General features: G+C 44.3%; 1 protein-coding gene across 1 annotated transcript in view; it reads right to left on the reverse strand.

Annotated features, from left to right (window-relative positions):
• Window positions 1–1,158: 1,158 nt before the first annotated feature.
• Window positions 1,159–17,511, reverse strand: part of LOC310697666 (putative helicase senataxin) — a 120,792-nt gene continuing 104,439 nt past the window's right edge. Inside the window, exons 15-18 of the mRNA XM_083484343.1 lie at window positions 7,149–7,247; window positions 4,998–5,085; window positions 2,666–2,819; window positions 1,159–2,518 (exon numbers count right to left, since the gene is read on the reverse strand). Of these exons, the coding sequence (XP_083340469.1) occupies window positions 2,514–2,518; window positions 2,666–2,819; window positions 4,998–5,085; window positions 7,149–7,247 (346 nt within the window). The 3' untranslated portion in view covers window positions 1,159–2,513. The remainder of the gene's footprint in view (window positions 2,519–2,665; window positions 2,820–4,997; window positions 5,086–7,148; window positions 7,248–17,511) is intronic.

Raw genomic sequence — 17,511 nt, forward strand, 5'->3', positions numbered from 1 at the left:
TACGGGAGGCTGATGGACGTCCAGAACTCCGGCTTGGGGGCTCAGATGGACGTTATCTCCCTGGCAGTTTCCCAACAGATCTACCCTAAGCACATGGTAATTATTGATTTGCAAACTTAATTTTTCTTTATTTTTTATAGCTTTGTAACCTAAATATTTGTATTTTTCAGATCGGACCATGGCTTCTTCAAGTAGACAAAAATGTATAAGCGCTAATGGAATGTGGAAAACATCACATTGTTTTGGCAAAAACTGTGTGTGCCGGGAACAGTACAGCAAGGAGGCTTGGAGGTGGGCTGCAAAACTTTACACAACATTCAGATAAGAGTTGTGAGATGATGCCAAGGACAAGGATATGAGATGCTAAAAACAAGGAGCAAGGAGTTGTGTAATGCCACACATCAAATGAACAAGGTGTATAAATGACAAAGCTCTCCAGCCTCAGTTGCGTGCCAGACATTTGACAGCGCTGGCGTCTGGTCACCCGTGACTCTTACTGAATCTGGCCCATTCAGTGAAGAGTGGTGAGTTTGGGAGATGTATGGATGCGTATATGACTGAGTGCATGTTCCCTGTCTTGTCATGTTTGTTGATCAATAAAGCAATGTTATAGAGAAAATCCAGTATTGGTTGTCTGGGGTTTACTTGTGCCTTCCTAGAGTGTACTGGGTCTCATCTATGCTAAACATGTAAACAGATTAAAAGGACCTAATTGGTCATAACAGGTTTGGGACTGGCTTTTGAAAGATGCCTGTTTGTGAATTTGTTTTGTGTGTGTGTAGATCAGTGCACGCTGACCAACGTGCAGTCTTCGCAGTAAGCCTCTATTCTGATGGCCTGAGTAATCACGACAACCAGTAGATTCTTATCTGCTGCAGCCTTCATCCGCCCTCACAGCCATTGTAGCATACCATTATCATCCGCCTGTTCTGCTGTTGAGGACTTATTGGATCATTCTTTGTCTAGCTCCTTTCCTTTGACCTTACCGCCTTGGGTACAGCACACTAAACAGTTGTAAGGCCACTGAGGTTACTTCACAAGTTGGACACAAGAGAGAGCATGAGGGAAATAGCTGAAGGGAACTCCTCTCTATTAAAAATCATCTCTGAGGCCAACACACATACAATTCAGAAAAAGCAGAACATATTGTGAAAACAATTTGTATTTCATTACTTTCGGTTTTATTTTTCTCAAAAAATGTAAATGTACTTTTAAATTTACATTTCAGCTATTACACTGAAGAAGCAGACAGTTGTACCAAAATGTTAATGCTGCTCGAACACTTTGCTGAATAGCATTTTTTGATCTCCTGTTCTATGTGAAGGAAACCAAGAATTAACTGTCAGAGTAGTAGTAATAATAATGATTTGATCGATATACTGCCCTTTATCAAAAGATCTCAGGGCGATGTACATTAGAAACACATTCCAAAACATCAGTGATAATCATAACAACAGTCCTCTCCAGCCTGCAAACTTCTCCAACCAGATGCTGTCCAGATGTTTTGGACTACAACTCCCATCAGCCCCAGTCAGTGAAGGTTTTGCGCTCTCACATCAGTTTCAGCGTCATACAGCTGGCCAGGGCTGATGGGAATTGTAGCCCAAAACATCTGGAAGGCACCAGGTTAGATTACAGTCTCTCCTGCCAAAGCTCATCTTGCCAGACTGCTGGATGTCAATTTGTCGGGGAGGCTGCAATGTGAGGATGCACTTGGCCCATGGCTCCTTGGCTCATAAGTGGCAGCAGATCCAATGCAAAAGGAAATCTTCATCTTTTACACTTGCAGAAATCCGCACAAATCACTTCTATGAAATGCCTGCTATGTTCCCTGTTGCAACATTATGTACACAGTGCCTTCTTTTCAAATTATTATCTATAAATATTTTTATCATGTATACAAAAGAATAAAAATGTGAACTAAGAAATAAGTGGTGTCGCTCTCGCCAAATTAAATTTTAGGGCCAGAAAGAAATATGGCAGCAGGAACAACTTCAGCACTCACCCAGGCGTGCTGGCCCAATGAGGGGTGGACATGCTAACCTGAGACACCAGCAAGCCAAACTCTCATGGTGAGCTGTTTGCATGTGACAAGGCACATGTCAGGACACTCGCCCCGGTGGCATGTGATTTAACTGTGGCCACAGCCAGGCCTGTTTCACCTCTAAAAGATAAGTTTCTCTACATGCCGTACAAATATACACTACACCCAACATTTACAGTGTGTGATTTCTTGAAGTTTACAGCACAGGACGCAGGCTGCCTAACTCTCCATGATATAGAAAACAATCACTATGCATTATCTTTCAGGCAGATGACCTTGCAATCCAGGAAAAGGCTGTGGAGCAAAGTACACCAGCAGCCACAATAAAAGGTTCTGAGTATACGGGAGGGACTGTGGGGCTACTGCATTGTCCTCTGTCGCTTGGCATCAAGGGGGGCCTAGATTTCCAGCAATTCATCTGAGGCCTTCACTTTCATTGCTGGATCTTTTGGCCAGCTCTTGGACAGGTTTAGCCTGTGTAGGAAAGAATGGCTTTAGGGAAGAGGAATCCTGAGATACTGGCAAGGGCCATGCCTCACTGTTTCCTGGAGCAGGAGCACCAGCTGAGTATTGCCAGGTATGTTGTCCAGGAGCTCCATGCAACTCAGATGCTGCACTCACCTGTCCTTGTTTGGCTCTGCTGGACTGCCATGGGCTTCAAGATCTTCTTAGCATCACTTGCATAGCAAGGAACATTGTATTTGGCACTGGAGGTCTTGATGATGGCACCTCTTTTCTGAGCATCTTGAATCAAAGCATTCCAATCTTCATTTTCCTACAATGGTTTTTATTTTATTTTAAGAAACAATAAATTATTAGGACAGGAGACTGGGCAGGTGCGGTAGTGACGGTTTATAAGCAAGAGTTGGGAAAATTCATGGATTCGAAGTTAATCCTGCTGCCTCAAAGTAGAGGCTGTTGTAGCTTGCTCCCAGTTCTCTTTTCTTCGAAGGCAGGGACAGGAACCTGGTGACCAAATCAGTCCCCCCCAGCATTCCCAGTCAGCCCACCACCCTTCAACTTGTCAATCCCACCTGCTCCCTCTAAGGAGATTCTTCTAACTTCTGTTGCACTGCAGGAGAGGGCGAGTGTGATTGTGTGGGTCTCTGGCTCCATCTGCTTTTGGAGTATGCCTCTCAACAGCATTCCACAAGGAAAAATGGAGGAGACCTTAGCTTGAAAAAGACTGGCTAAATTAATCTGAAATACTAAAGACCACTAATAATGGGTGTCAGTAGAAATTAGGACACAGAACTTCCTTTGGATTGCACTCACTGGTAAACAGTGGCTTCTGAACACACAACAGAGAATCCCTCCAATTCATTTGTACATAGGCTACAATTATCCTTCCCTCCTCACTGCAGCTATAGAACCACCAGTGACAGAGAAACAAATATTGTTTAATGCAAGTCCACTAACAACTCTGCCACTTTACAGGAGCATCAGCAAACCATCATCACCAGGACTTCCAAATGGATAAATCTGGATTGGAGGCCCTCTAGTGGCAAAGTCATTGCAGTACAAGACTGACAAAAGTGACCATAATAAGACTGAGTGCATACGTATGTGAGTGATTGTGATTTCACACAGAAAAGTGGCAGGATGGGAAAGAGGGTGCTGAGGTCTCCCCCACTCCACTTACTTTTCTCCCGACAGGGCTCACTCCCAGTCCAAGAGCCTGACTGGGAGAAAAGTGTCAGGATAGAGAAGAGTCTGATGGCGCAGAAGCAAGTGGCATGGTAGAGAACCCGATCCCTTTCTCTGCTTGAAATAAACCCTCCCCACCACACAGTTTGGCATTTTAAAACACTGAGACGAGTGGAGAACTTCTGTGGCCCTCTATATGCTGCTTAAGTACATCTCCCACCATCCCTTGACCATTGGCTATGCTGGCTGTGGCTGATGGGAGTTGTACAACATCTGTAGGGCTGTAGGATTCCCAGTCCCTGCCCTTACAGCCTCTCACGAACAACCTTGGTGGATCAGATCAAATGGTCCACCCCCTGAAGTGCCATGCTTGGTCTTGCATGAAAAATAGGAGTGGTGGGGAAGCTGTGTTGTTGGGTTCCAATTCCCACCAGCCCCAGCCAGCATAGCTAAAGGTCAGAAGACGGGAGTTGTAGTCCAGCAACACTGGGAGGCAGCAGAGCTTCCTTAGCTCTGGAATATAGTATTGCCAGTTTAAGCTCAATTGTGGAAAGACCTAAAGTAACCTAATTGTTTTATAATTTATGAAACCTGAGTTTCAGGTTCCTCTGGGCACCCACAAGCGACAGGGCCTTCTCAGTGGTGGCTCCCTCTTTGTGGAATGCCCTCCCTGGGGAGCTATGCCTTTCTCCCTCATCATTGCCTTTCAGGAGGCATTTGAAAACATGTTTGTTTAGCCAGGCACTTTTGGTGGTTGAAGAACACTGTTCCTAGCAATGCTGAGATCACTGGATGAGAGAAAGCCCCCCCCCCCCCGATTTTTAATCGTAGCTGTTTTTAGAATGCTTTAACATTTATTCTGTGTGTGGCATGTTTACTACACTGGGCTCATTTGGGCAGAACATAAATTCAATAAATAAGCAAATGCTGCCCAATATTTTCCCTAACACTGCTGGTTCAAAATACATACTTACTTACGACACCTTTTGGCCAGCCTGATGCTTTCCAGATGTTTTGAACTACAACTCCCACTTGCCACAGCCAGCAGAGCCAACGTGTGCCCTCTTTTGCAAGTGTGGGCAGAGGGCCCAATCTATACAGGGTACTGTGCTCAGAAAATCCTGTGGGCACCCCTGAATCCTGTTATGCTCTCCTTCCAAACAACCCTATGAAGTAGGCTTGATTTATAGCTTTTGGAGGTGATATGGGGAGTTTGTGTGTGTGTATAAATCCAGGTGTCTTTGGGCCAAGCCCAGGACACCACCATTAACCCTCCACAAAGGTCTTTATTTCTTCTTCCACGTACCATGAGCGTTTGCAGGTGTCCAAGGATGAAGAGACTGTACTTGGCTCGGGTGATGGTGATATTCAATTGCTGCAGACTCTTCAGAAACCTAGTGTCAGGGAGAGGAAGACGGGAGAAGATTTAAGAACAGAAACCAGCACTTATAGAGAGCCTAAAGAGATCATTAGCAGCCTGTCATCTGACAGCGAGTCAGAGGCGGGGGGGGGGGGGAGGAGGAGCCTGGAACAAGTCATTCTGTACACAGAGGAAGTCAGGGGCGGGGTTTCCGCAGACTTGCATGCTGGGTAAAAATAAAGGGGGGGGGGAGCAGACGCGGCAACTGTGCCAAAGGGGTCGGACGTTAATTGAAACACTGGAGATGTACTTTTGAACTTTGTCAATAAATCAAATAGATTGGAACTGACCGTGAGCCCGGAGTTTTATCTATGCCGTCTTGACAGCATAAAGCCTCTGACACCTAGGGATGGGAAAAAACCCTGTATGTAAGGCTGGCTCAGGATGGGCAGCTATGTCCACAGTGCCCTACTAGCTACCACTGTGGGGTTCAACTAAATCCCTGTTTAAATTTCAAAGGCATTAAAACAGTTTCAGGCATTCCCACCAAGGAGGAATAAATCTTAAAATCAGTCCATGCTCTGCTTTTGCAATTTCAGCTGCTCCCTACCCACTACCATGTGGCTTCCAAGCGCAGACACCCCCACCACCATAAAAAAAAAACACATGTGGAAAGGAAGTGGGCTGGTGGTGGAAACCAGCTTCATTCCATGTCAGGACCTTCAGCTGCCTATCCAGAACAACCTGTTGGTGGAGTACAGTGGTGCCTCGCAAGACGAAAAGAATCCGTTCTGTGATTCTCTTCGTCTAGCGGTTTTTTCGTCTTGCGAAGCAAGCCCATTGAAGGATTAGCGGATTAGCGCTATTAGCGGCTTTTAGCGGCTTATCTGATGATCGGATCAGCTGATAAGCGGCTTAGCGGCTTAGAAAAAGGGGGGGAAGGGGGGAAAAACCAGCAGGAACTCGCAAGACATTGTCGTCTTGCAAAGCAAGCCCATAGGAAATTCGTTTTGCGAAGCACCTCCAAAACTCTTTCGTCTAGCGAGTTTTCCGTCTTGCAAGGCATTCGTCTTGCGGGGCACCACTGTAATACTATTTGTTGTGATTCAGGTGACTTGAAAAACAGAAATGCATCGTTAGCACAACAGTGAAATTTTTTCTCCTTCTAACCCCCCCCCCACTGTTAAATAAAATAATAAAAAGAAGTCCAACCCTGCTTGCCTGATTTCAGCCCCTTGTGAGTTATTCCTGACCTGCTCTCGACTCCCACCTTGACAGTTGAACAGCAGTTCTTCTGGGGCGCGTCTAAAAGCACTGGACCCATCGAAGCCAGGAGCCCTCTGATAGGGGCTCCCCATTTTGTGACCCATCTGAAGCTACAGAAGAGGAGAGGCAAGAGAGGCACTCTGCCCTCCATTCTGCCCCAAAGCCCAATGCTTCCTTCTGGCCTTGCCAACCCCTCAACTTCCCTGCACCTCCCAGATATATAGTTCAGTTGTAAGCTGACAAAGTGCCCCTCACCTTCAACACACACTGCACCTCCACTTACAATATGAACTTCTGGCTTCAAGATCTGGCTTTTATTGTGTGCTACCCTAGACTGCCATTAGGTTCCTTCCAGGCAGTTTGACAGAAGGGCACATACACACAGTTTTTGGGTTGTGGGACAGGCAGGCACTTTCACATCCTGCTACTTTTTTCTGGAAGAGCCAGAAGAGTTGCTACCACTGGTTAGAGGCCCCCTCTTCTCCCCCCCCCCCAGCTAGACACAGTGGAAGCCCCCACCCAGATTCACCAACATAAGGAATTGTAAATTCATTGGGATAAGGGAGGTGAAATGAGGAAGCTAACACAGCCTTGGCCCTGCCAGAGTGCCACACTTTGGGAACTCCTCTCATAAGATCCCTTATGGGCATCACAGGTGGTCAAGAGTGGAGTACAAGACCACCATAGGGGCTCCAACACCCCTTGTTCCAACCTTGAATTGTGGACAGTGGCCCACATACTTGACCACCCCAAGGATCACATCTTAAGTGTCAGAATTGCCAAGTTGAGGCACCTCAGTTGTCACCTCGCACTGTGACAGCAAAGTCTTACCCAACTGATCCTTGCATGCTGTTCACTCGAACACAGGACACAATGATGCAGTCCTTCTCACGGCCCTGGAACCCATCCACAAGGTCAACTTCCCCGACTCTGTAGAGAAAAGGAATGTCGTATGGTGCCATCCTAAATACACTTCTCTCTTTACCACCACCACTCATCCCCAAAAGAGAGGTGAAACTGATTGAGAAGGAAACAAACCACACTTTTATGAAGTTAAAGAAAACTCCACGCTTCTTGTCTGAAATAGAAAACTATGTAAACAGTGAGAGAGCAAGCGAGGGAGCACATGGTAGATTGGAGAGATTACTTGAGTCAGTAGGTGGGCTGTTGCACCTCACTTTTCTCATATGTAAAATGGGAATATAACCTGTATTTTACACACTGCTGTTGCAAGAACAAATGAGATGGGGGGGGGGTTGTGGGAATGTTAAGGATAGTAGGCAAGGATATATTGAATAAGTATTATCCTTCCTTCACTCATGCTAGTAAGTGATGTAGCAGAGCAGATTCCCCTCAATATACCTGGAAGCTAGCTTGCGGATTCGTTTGAAATACAAATTTTATTTATATCCCGCCCTCCCCAGCCAAAGCCGGGCTCAGGGCGGCTAACAACAATAAAATAATGCAACATTGGAAACCATTTCATTCTAAAATTAATTCAAATCAAATTGATGGCAACCATTGGGCTAGAGTTCTGTGAAGATTGCCAAAGGAGGGAGTCAGGCTGTGCCCTGGCCAAAGGCCTGGTGGAACAGCTCTGTCTTGCAGGCCCTGCGGAAAGATGTCAAGTCCCGCAGAGCCCTAGTCTCTTGTGACAGAGCGTTCCACCAGATCGGAGCCACAGCTGAAAAAGCCCTGGCTCTAGTTGAGGCCAGCCTAACCTCTCTGTGGCCCGGGACCTCCAAGATGTTTTTGTTTGAAGACCGTAAGTTCCTCTGTGGGACATACCAGGAGAGGCGGTCCCGTAGGTATGAGGGTCCTAGGCCGTATAGGGCTTTAAAGGTTAAAGCCAGCACCTTAAACCTGATCCTGTACTCCACCGGGATCCAGTGCAGCTGGTATAGCACCGGGGGAGTGTGATCTTGCAGCGAGGACCCTGTAAGGAGTCTCGCCGCGGCATTCTGCACCCACTGGAGTTTCTGGGTCAGTCTCAAGGGCAGCCCCACGTAGAGTAAGTTACAATAATCCAGTCTGGAGGTGACCGTCGCGTGGATCACAGTGGCTAGGTCAGGGCGAGAGAGGTAAGGAGCCAACTGCTTAGCTTGGTGGAGATGAAAAAATGCCGCCTTTGTTATAGCTGCAATCTGCGCCTTCATGGAAAGGGAGGTGTCGGACTTCCGGGGACAGCGCCAGCGGCTAATGGCGGAGCTCCTCTAAGCGGAGGAACTAGCTCCGTGAAAACTGGGTCGCCCACCACAGCGAAGGCGGGGACCCGTTAGAAATCTCAGGTGGAGGAAGCCTGGGAATGTGGGGGTTCGGCAGGGCACCTGGAGCGCCCCCTACTCACGGGGAATCCTTTTTAAGGGCTCCAGAGCGAAGTGGGGTGAGAGGCGCGGTGCTGTGAACGGAATGCTACTTTCACGGAGTGAAGCCGCACAGCCATTGCCGGGGAGCGCTGACCTTTTTCCTGTGGACATTTGGATCTAAAGTAACTACCTGTGAGTAAAGTGAAGAAATTGGACTTTAAACAAGCTGAATTTGGCCACGAACGGGGGAGGCGTAAAACAGGAAGCCCGCCTTCCTTTTTTTGTAAATAGTGGGAAGCAAGGAGTTTTAAACTAAAGCCTGAGAGACTGCTTTTGACATCTAAATCTTCAGTATAAAAATAGCGACCCCCCCCCCTTGGTTGCAGGGGAAAAGGGGGGGGATTTTTGGACATTATTTGCCTGCAGAAAAAGAGGAAAAGTTAACTTTTTACCGCTCGGAACCTGGGAACGGCAGCCATTAAAATAGCTGCATTGTGGAGCTCCGCATTGTCTGCGAATAGACCATTTGACTGTCAGTGAGTGAAACTCTGTTGCAATTATTTTCTCTTGGCTTAAAAGTTTCAACTATGTTTCTGAACTAAAGTTTGATATTAAATATACTGGCATAACTTGTTAGAGTAACTTTAAAGAGAAAGACAAAAAGAAAAGGATACTTTGGACTAATATAAGATAAACAACAATTGCTTCCCTCTAGAGGAGGTTTTTGAAACTGTCATAAGGAGTGGAATTTTCCAGTTTTAAAGATAAAACTCTGGGACTGTATCTGACCTTGAGAAGCTTTGAGTGTTATGGCAGATGGGAAGGAAAAAATAGACTCATTACAGGAAAAGACAACTAGATCCGGCAGTGTTGGAATGAATCACGTCGGGGTCACCAGATGTTGGAATGAAACCACAACAGACGAGTAGCAGGTGTCATGAGAGAGGTGTCTGCCGGGGCGAACCCCGGGAACTCTCTTTTATTGAATATTACAAACATTGCCACAGGTGTGCTTGTGGCTGATTGGTTGATACAAACACAAAGCAACTTGTTGCTGATTGGTTAACATAAGTACAAGGCGGGAATTACATGTGAACATTAATCACCGATAGATTAAAGGCTGGGAAACGAAGCTGGAACTAGACAGGCATGAAACCTCCTAATTAAATTATAACTAAAGATTGATATAACATGACTAAAACAATTACTAATGATTGATCATAACATGAAAGAATATAATAAGTGAATTCCGTAGATGTGGTCAGCTGTGCATTAAGTACAGGTCATAGTGTTTTTCATGAACTTAAGATGAACTGAGCAGTCTAGGGAAATGAGGGAATGTCTTGGTATTTAGAACAGGTTGTACAGTGTGTGCAGAAGCAGAGAAAAGCTTATAAGCGAGACTTCCCAGAATGCAAGAGAAAAGAAGCAAGAACTTCCCATAATGCCACAGTTATGTGGAGAAGCAGAATTTCCCTTCACGGCAGGACCTTTCGGAGAGCTTCTACATCTGGCCCACCTGCTCCCTCTGCAGCTGTGTCAATGTATACCAAATCAAAAGGAGGAATGCCATCGGAAGAGGATTGGGCTCTTGTTTTAAGCAAAATTAACAATTCTTTGGAACAAATGAATAAAAAATTGGACCAAAATTCACAGAAATTGGACCAAAATACACAAAGTATAAAAAGCTTGGAAGAAAAAGTTAATTCTAACACAGAAGCTATAGAGACACTAGTTAAGGAATCTAACTCAACTAGACAGACTGCAGAGGAAGCTAAGGAAAATCATAGAAAACCTTGTCGAATGCCTTGCTGAAATCAAGGTAGGCTACATCCACTGCATTCCCTTCATCTACCAGGCTTGTAATTCTGTCAAAAAACGAGATCAGGTTAGTCTGACATGACTTATTTTTCAGAAATCCATGCTGACTATTGGTGATCACAGCATTCCTTTCTAGGTGCTCACAGACTGTTTTCTTAATGATCTGCTCCAGAATCTTCCCTGGTATTGATGTCAGACTGACTGGGCGGTAATTATTTGGGTCCTCTCTTTTCCCCTTTTTGAAAATAGGGACAACATTTGCCCTCCTCCAGTCTACCGGGACTTCGCCTGTTCTCCAGGAATTCTCAAAGATGACTGCCAGTGGTTCTGAGATCACATCTGCCAGTTCCTTTCATAGAATCATAGAATCATAGAGTTGGAAGAGACCACAAGGGCCATCGAGTCCAACCCCCTGCCAAGCAGGAAACCCCATCAGAGCACTCCTGACATATGGTTGTCAAGCCTCTGCTTAAAGACCTCCAAAGAAGGAGACTCCACCACAATAGAAATACTCTTGGATGCAGTTCATCTGGCCCTGGAGACTTGAATACATCTAAACTAGCCAAGTATTCTTGTACTATCTCCTTAGTTATTCTGGGCTGTGTTTCCTTTGCTGAATCATTTGCTCCAAATTCTTCAGGTCGGGCATTGTTTTCTTTATCGGAGAAGACTGAGGCAAAGAAGGCATTGAGGAGTTCAGCCCTTTCTGTGTCCCCTGTTTGCATTTCACCATCTTCTCCTCTGAGTGACCCCACTGTTTCTTTGTTCTTCCTTTTGCTACGGACATACTCATAAAAGCCTTTTTTGTTGCTTTTAACCTCTCTAGCAAGCCTGAGTTCATTCTGTGCTTTAGCTTTTCTGACTTTGTGTCTACACATGCTGGCTATTTGTTTGAATTCCTCTTTGGTGGTTTCCCCCCTTTTCCATTTTTTGTACACATCCTTTTTTAATTTTAACTCAGTTAAAAGTTCTTTAGATAGCCACCCTGGCTTCTTTAGGCACCTTCCATGTTTCCGTCTCATTGGTATTGCCTGAAGTTGTGCTTTTACTATCTCCCTCTTAACAAACTCCCAGCCATCATGAACTCCCTGACATATAACGCCACTCCTCCTCCTTTCTTGTCTGGTCTGTTTCTCTGAAATAGATTGTATCCCTCCATTATTACATTCCAATCGTGGGACTTATCCCACCAGGTTTCAGTGATGCCTATTATGCCATATTTAGTTTGCTGTACCAAGAGCTCAAGCTCATCTTGTTTATTTCCCATGCTTTGTGCATTAGTGTACAGACATTGAAGTCCATTAATCATTCCCCCGTGTCTCTTATTTAAGGATTTTTTCCTCCCACCACTAGGTCTGCGTGCTGTTTGCTCCATTTGGTCTATGACATTTGGATGATCATCTTCATCAATTGATAGACTCCTACCTTCAGGAGCACTGTCTCCCTCCCCCACATTAGTCAGTTTAAAGCCCTCCTGATGAGGTTTCTGAGATTTTTGGCAAAAACATTCCTCCCAATCATTGTGAGGTGCAGCCCATCGCTTGCCAGAAGTCCATCTTCAAGAAACTGCAGTCTGTGATCTAAGAATCCAAACCGTTCCTGTTTACACCATTTGCGAAGCCAGCTGTTCACTTCCACTATTTTTCCCTCTCTCCCTGGGCCACGTCGTTCAACTGGGAGGACAGATGAGATGACAATTTGTGCATTTAATTGCTTCAATTTCCTGCCCAGAGCCTCGTAGTCTCTTTTGATCTTCTGGAGGCTATTGCTTGCAGTGTCATTGGTTCCCACATGAACCAAGAGGAAGGGGTATTTGTCAGTGGGTTTTATGATTCCTTGCAGTCATTCAGGTACATCTTGGATCTTAGCCCCGGGGAGACAGCACACCTCCCGAGACCTCTTGTCAGGCCCACAGATCACTGCTTCTGTTCCCCTCAGTAGGGAATCCCCTATCACCACTACACGCCTCCTCTTAGGTTTGGTCGGGGTTCTTCCGTGAGCTGTCCGTTCCAAGGTCGCCTGCACATTCCCTGAGGACTGACTTTGCTGCTCGTCTTCATATACCTGATCGACTGTAATGAGGGAGAGATCCTCAAATGGAGCCTGTTCTTCGTCTTCCATGCTAGGGGAGAGGACCTCAAAGCGATTGTGTATTTCTAAACAATCAGAGCACACCCTGGGTGTCCTACTTCTTTGAGTCACGTTTCTCCATATATCTGGCACCTGTGTTGGTGAACTAGCCTCCTTCTCAGGGGAGTCCCCTGTCTCCTCCTTGGTGGAGACGGTGTGCTCTGTTGCTTCCAAGAAGAGCTCCAGCTCTCTAATTCTTTGGAGCGTAGCTACACGTTCCTCCAGTTGCTGGACTTTGTCTTCTAAGAGGGCAATCAACATACAATTGCTGCAGGTAAAGCTGCCTGCAACCTTGCGCAGGAACCGCAGGCGACTGCAGCTGTTCCCTCCCCCTCCATCTTGAAAACGTGTCGTTGGGGGTGGCTACAGTGGCCCTCCATCTTAAAAAGCGTGAAGACAGGACAATTAACCCCCCCAAAATACCTAGGTCTCCCCCAACAAACGTTTGAGACTAGCTCCCCTAAATCTAAAAGATGGATGAAACTGCGCACGCCTAGCGGCGTGCGCCGCTGCCCTGCAAGCTCTGATAAGCTCCTCCCACAGCTAATCACCTGACTCAACAGAAACCCTGCCCCCTCTGACCTTTGCACAGGGAGAGCAGCTAATCAGCCACAAAGAAACACACACACAAGAAAACCCTTTTGCTCCTCCTTCAGCTGCTGCCCTGCAAGCTCATCAACCAGCACGACCAAGGCAGTTTCAGTCCCATGATGAAGCCTGAATCGCAAATGGAAGGGATCCAAATGGTCCGCATCCTCCAGGCGTGCCTGGAGTTGTTCCGCAACCTGTTGGAAAACGCCCTGGGGAGGCTCCTTCAGATGGCAACTGAATGATGATCTGTTGAGAAGTTCATTAATTGTTAATAAGGCCCCCCAAACCCTAAAGGATTATTTTGAACTTAATATGAATCAAGGAACGGAAATAAGGGTTATTTGGGAGGCCTGCAAAGTGGTAATGAGAGGGTTTCTGATACAACAAAACACAATTAGGAGAAAGTCACAGAATGAGACAAAAGATAAAATTATGGAACAACTAAACGATAAAGAGAAGAAGCTTAGAGGAAACCCAAAGAATTTGCAGATCCAAAAAGAAATTAAAGCCCTACAGGTTCAATATTCACAGTTAGTAAATCAAGAAATTGAATGGAAGATAAGAAGGATGGTAGATGAAGGGAACGCAGTGGATATAGCCTACCTTGATTTCAGCATGGCATTTGACAAGGTGCCCCATGATATTCTTGTAAAGAAGCTGGTAAAATGTGGTCTTGACTATGCTACCACTCAGTGGATTTGTAACTGGCTGACTGACCAAACCCAAAGGGTGCTCATCAATGGTTCCTCTTCATCCTGGAGAAGAGTGACTAGTGGGGTGCCACAGGGTTCTGTCTTGGGCCCGGTCTTATTCAACATCTTTATCAACGACTTGGATGATGGACTCAAGGGCATCCTGATCAAATTTGCAGATGACACCAAACTGGGAGGGGTGGCTAACACCCCAGAGGACAGGATCACACTTCAAAACGACCTTGACAGATTAGAGAACTGGGCAAAAACAAACAAGATGAATTTTAACAGGGAGAAATGTAAAGTGTTGCACTTGGGCAAAAAAAATGAGAGGCACAAATACAAGATGGGTGACACCTGGCTTGAGAGCAGTACATGTGAAAAGGATCTAGGAGTCTTGGTTGACCACAAACGTGACATGAGCCAACAGTGTGACGCGGCAGCTAAAAAAGCCAATGCAATTCTGGGCTGCATCAATAGGAGTATAGCATCTAGATCAAGGGAAGTAATAGTGCCACTGTATTCTGCTCTGGTCAGACCTCACCTGGAGTACTGTGTCCAGTTCTGGGCACCACAGTTCAAGAAGGACACTGACAAACTGGAACGTGTCCAGAGGAGGGCAACCAAAATGGTCAAAGGCCTGGAAACGATGCCTTATGAGGAACGGCTAAGGGAGCTGGGCATGTTTAGCCTGGAGAAGAGGAGGTTAAGGGGTGATATGATAGCCATGTTCAAATATATAAAAGGATGTCATATAGAGGAGGGAGAAAGGTTGTTTTCTGCTGCTCCAGAGAAGCGGACACGGAGCAATGGATCCAAACTACAAGAAAGAAGATTCCACCTAAACATTAGGAAGAAACTCCTGACAGTAAGAGCTGTTCGACAGTGGAATTTGCTGCCAAGGAGTGTGGTGGAGTCTCCTACTTTGGAGGTCTTTAAGCAGAGGCTTGACAACCATATGTCAGGAGTGCTCTGATGGTGTTTCCTGCTTGGCAGGGGGTTGGACTCGATGGCCCTTGTGGTCTCTTCCAACTCTATGATTCTATGATTCTATGAGACAAAGAAATTTTGAATCTGCAAATAAATGTGGGAAATTATTAGCCTGGCAACTAAAGAAGAGACAAAAAGAAAGTACTATTACAAACATTGATGCAGAAGGAAAATCTGTAGAGAACCCTGCAGACATTAGAAAATGCTTTATTATAAACAACTGTATAAGAAGGATAAAGAAGATATAGGGAAAATCGAGCAATTTATAAAGACTAATGGGTTGCAACGGATTCCAGAGGATAAAAAGAATCTACTAAAAGGTTTAATTACAAACCAGGAAGTGGAACAGGCAATAAATTCAATGCAACTTGGCAAGACACCAGGACCTGATGGTCTATCAGTGAAATTTTATAAGACATTGAAAGACTGGCTCATTCAACCTCTGGTAGAAGTATCTAATTCGATTTTGGGAGGGGGCAAAGCACCTGAAACCTGGAAGCAAGCTTCTATTACTCTGATTCCTAAACAGGGTCAAGATAGATCCAATGTTAAAAACTACAGACCAATCTCCCTACTCAATGTGGATTATAAAATTTTTGCAAACATACTGGCCAACAGGCTAAAGAAGGTTTTATCTGAGTATATTCATAAAGACCAGGCAGGATTTCTGCCTGGAAGACATATGAAAGACAACATTAGAAATGTTGTAGATATTTTGGAAAAGTTAGAAGCAAGAAAGAGTTGTAAAGCAATGTTAATGTTTATTGATGCAGAGAAAGCCTTTGACAATGTTTCTTGGAGTTTTGTGTTACATAATTTAGAGAGTATGGGGATAGGTCATGATTTTTTAAATGGTATTAAAGCGATCTATCTAGAACAAAAAGCCAAAATTATTGTAAATAATGTGGTTTGAGAGGAAATTAGAATTGAGAAAGGAACCAGGCAAGGGTGCCCACTTTCCCCTCTGCTGTTTATTTCAGTCCTGGAGGTCTATGATTAGAAAAGATGAACAAGTCAAAGGTATTACAGTAGGTTCGAAACAATATAAATTAAAAGCCTTTGCTGATGATCTAGTTCTGACATTACAAGATCCAGATTCCAGTGCAGTCAAAGCACTGGAGCTGATACAAGAGTTTGGTCAGGTAGCAGGATTTAAATTAAACAAGAGCAAGACCAAAGTAATTGAGAAAAATCTGGATAATGAAGAAAGAAAACTATTACAAGAAAAAACGGGCCTAGATTTTGTGAAAAAAGTTAAATATTTGGGCGTGAACCTGTCTGGGAAAAATCTGAACTTGTACAAAGATAATTATGAGAAATTATGGAATGAAATTAAGAGAGATTTGGAGATATGGTCACATTTAAAATGGTCATTTTGGGCCGGATTTCTGTGATTAAGATGAATGTGCTGCCAAAGATGATCTTCCTGTTTCAAGCCCTCCCAATTATAGATAATATGCAAAATGCTTTAAAGAATGGCAGAAAGCACTCTCTAGATTTATCTGGCAGGGGAGGAAACCCAGAATTAAATATAAATTAGTTACGGATTCTAAAGAGAGGGGGATTTTCCCCGCCAGATTTAAAAATCTATTTTGAAGCTGCTGCACTTTGCTGGATTAAAGAATGGATGCAACTAGAAGACACAGATCTATTAGATTTGGAGGGATTCAACAATGTGTTCGGTTGGCATGCATATTTATGGTATGACAAGGTAAAGGCCCATAATGCATTTAAAAACCATGCAATTAGGAAATCTTTGTATAATGTTTGTATAAAATATAAAGAACTCTTAGAAAGAAAGACGCCCAGATGGCTTTCACCAATGAAGGCAAAGGCCCAGAAAAAACTAAATATGGACACCAAATGGTTGAGATATTATGATTTATTAATAGAAGAAGAAGGAGGTTACAAATTTAAACCATTTGATCAAGTTAAAGATAAGCTAAATTGGTTACATTACCACCAGATCAATGAATTGTATAAATTGGATAAGAAAAATGGTTTTGCTTATGAAAAATCTAAGTTGGAGACCGAGTTGTTGGATACTAAAGATAAAAATTTATCTAAAATCTACAAGCTATTGTTGGAGTGGCACACAAAAGATGAACAAGTTAAATCTGTGGTGATAGATTGGGCAAGAGATGAAGAAAATAATATAATGTTTGAGGACTGGGAAAGATTGTGGAAGAAAGGGGTCAAGTTCACCGCATGTAAAGGAAAATATAATGAAAATGATGTATAGATGGATACTTGGGGATTAACATGACAGCTAAAAACGGGAATTTGTTTAAAGATAACTATGAAAAATGTTGGACAGAGGTTAAAAAAGATTTAGAGATATGGTCAAATTTGAAGCTTTCCTTGCTGGGTCGAATTGCTGCTATAAAGATGAATGTATTGCCAAGAATGTTGTTTTTGTTTCAATCATTACAAATTGTAGACAAGATGGATTGTTTCAAGAAGTGGCAGAAAGATATTTCTAGATTTGTTTGGCAGGGCAAAAAGCCCAGAATAAAATTTAAAATATTAACTGATGTTAAAGAAAGAGGGGGGGGTTTGCCCTGCCAGACTTTAAACTTTATTACGAATCAGCAGCTTTCTGCTGGTTGAAAGATTGGCTACTTCTTGAAAATACTGACATTTTGGATTTAGAAGGTTTCAACA

Source organism: Podarcis liolepis, assembly GCF_965112155.1.
Source record: "Podarcis liolepis genome assembly, chromosome: W".
Classification (NCBI taxonomy): Eukaryota; Metazoa; Chordata; class Lepidosauria; order Squamata; family Lacertidae; genus Podarcis; species Podarcis liolepis.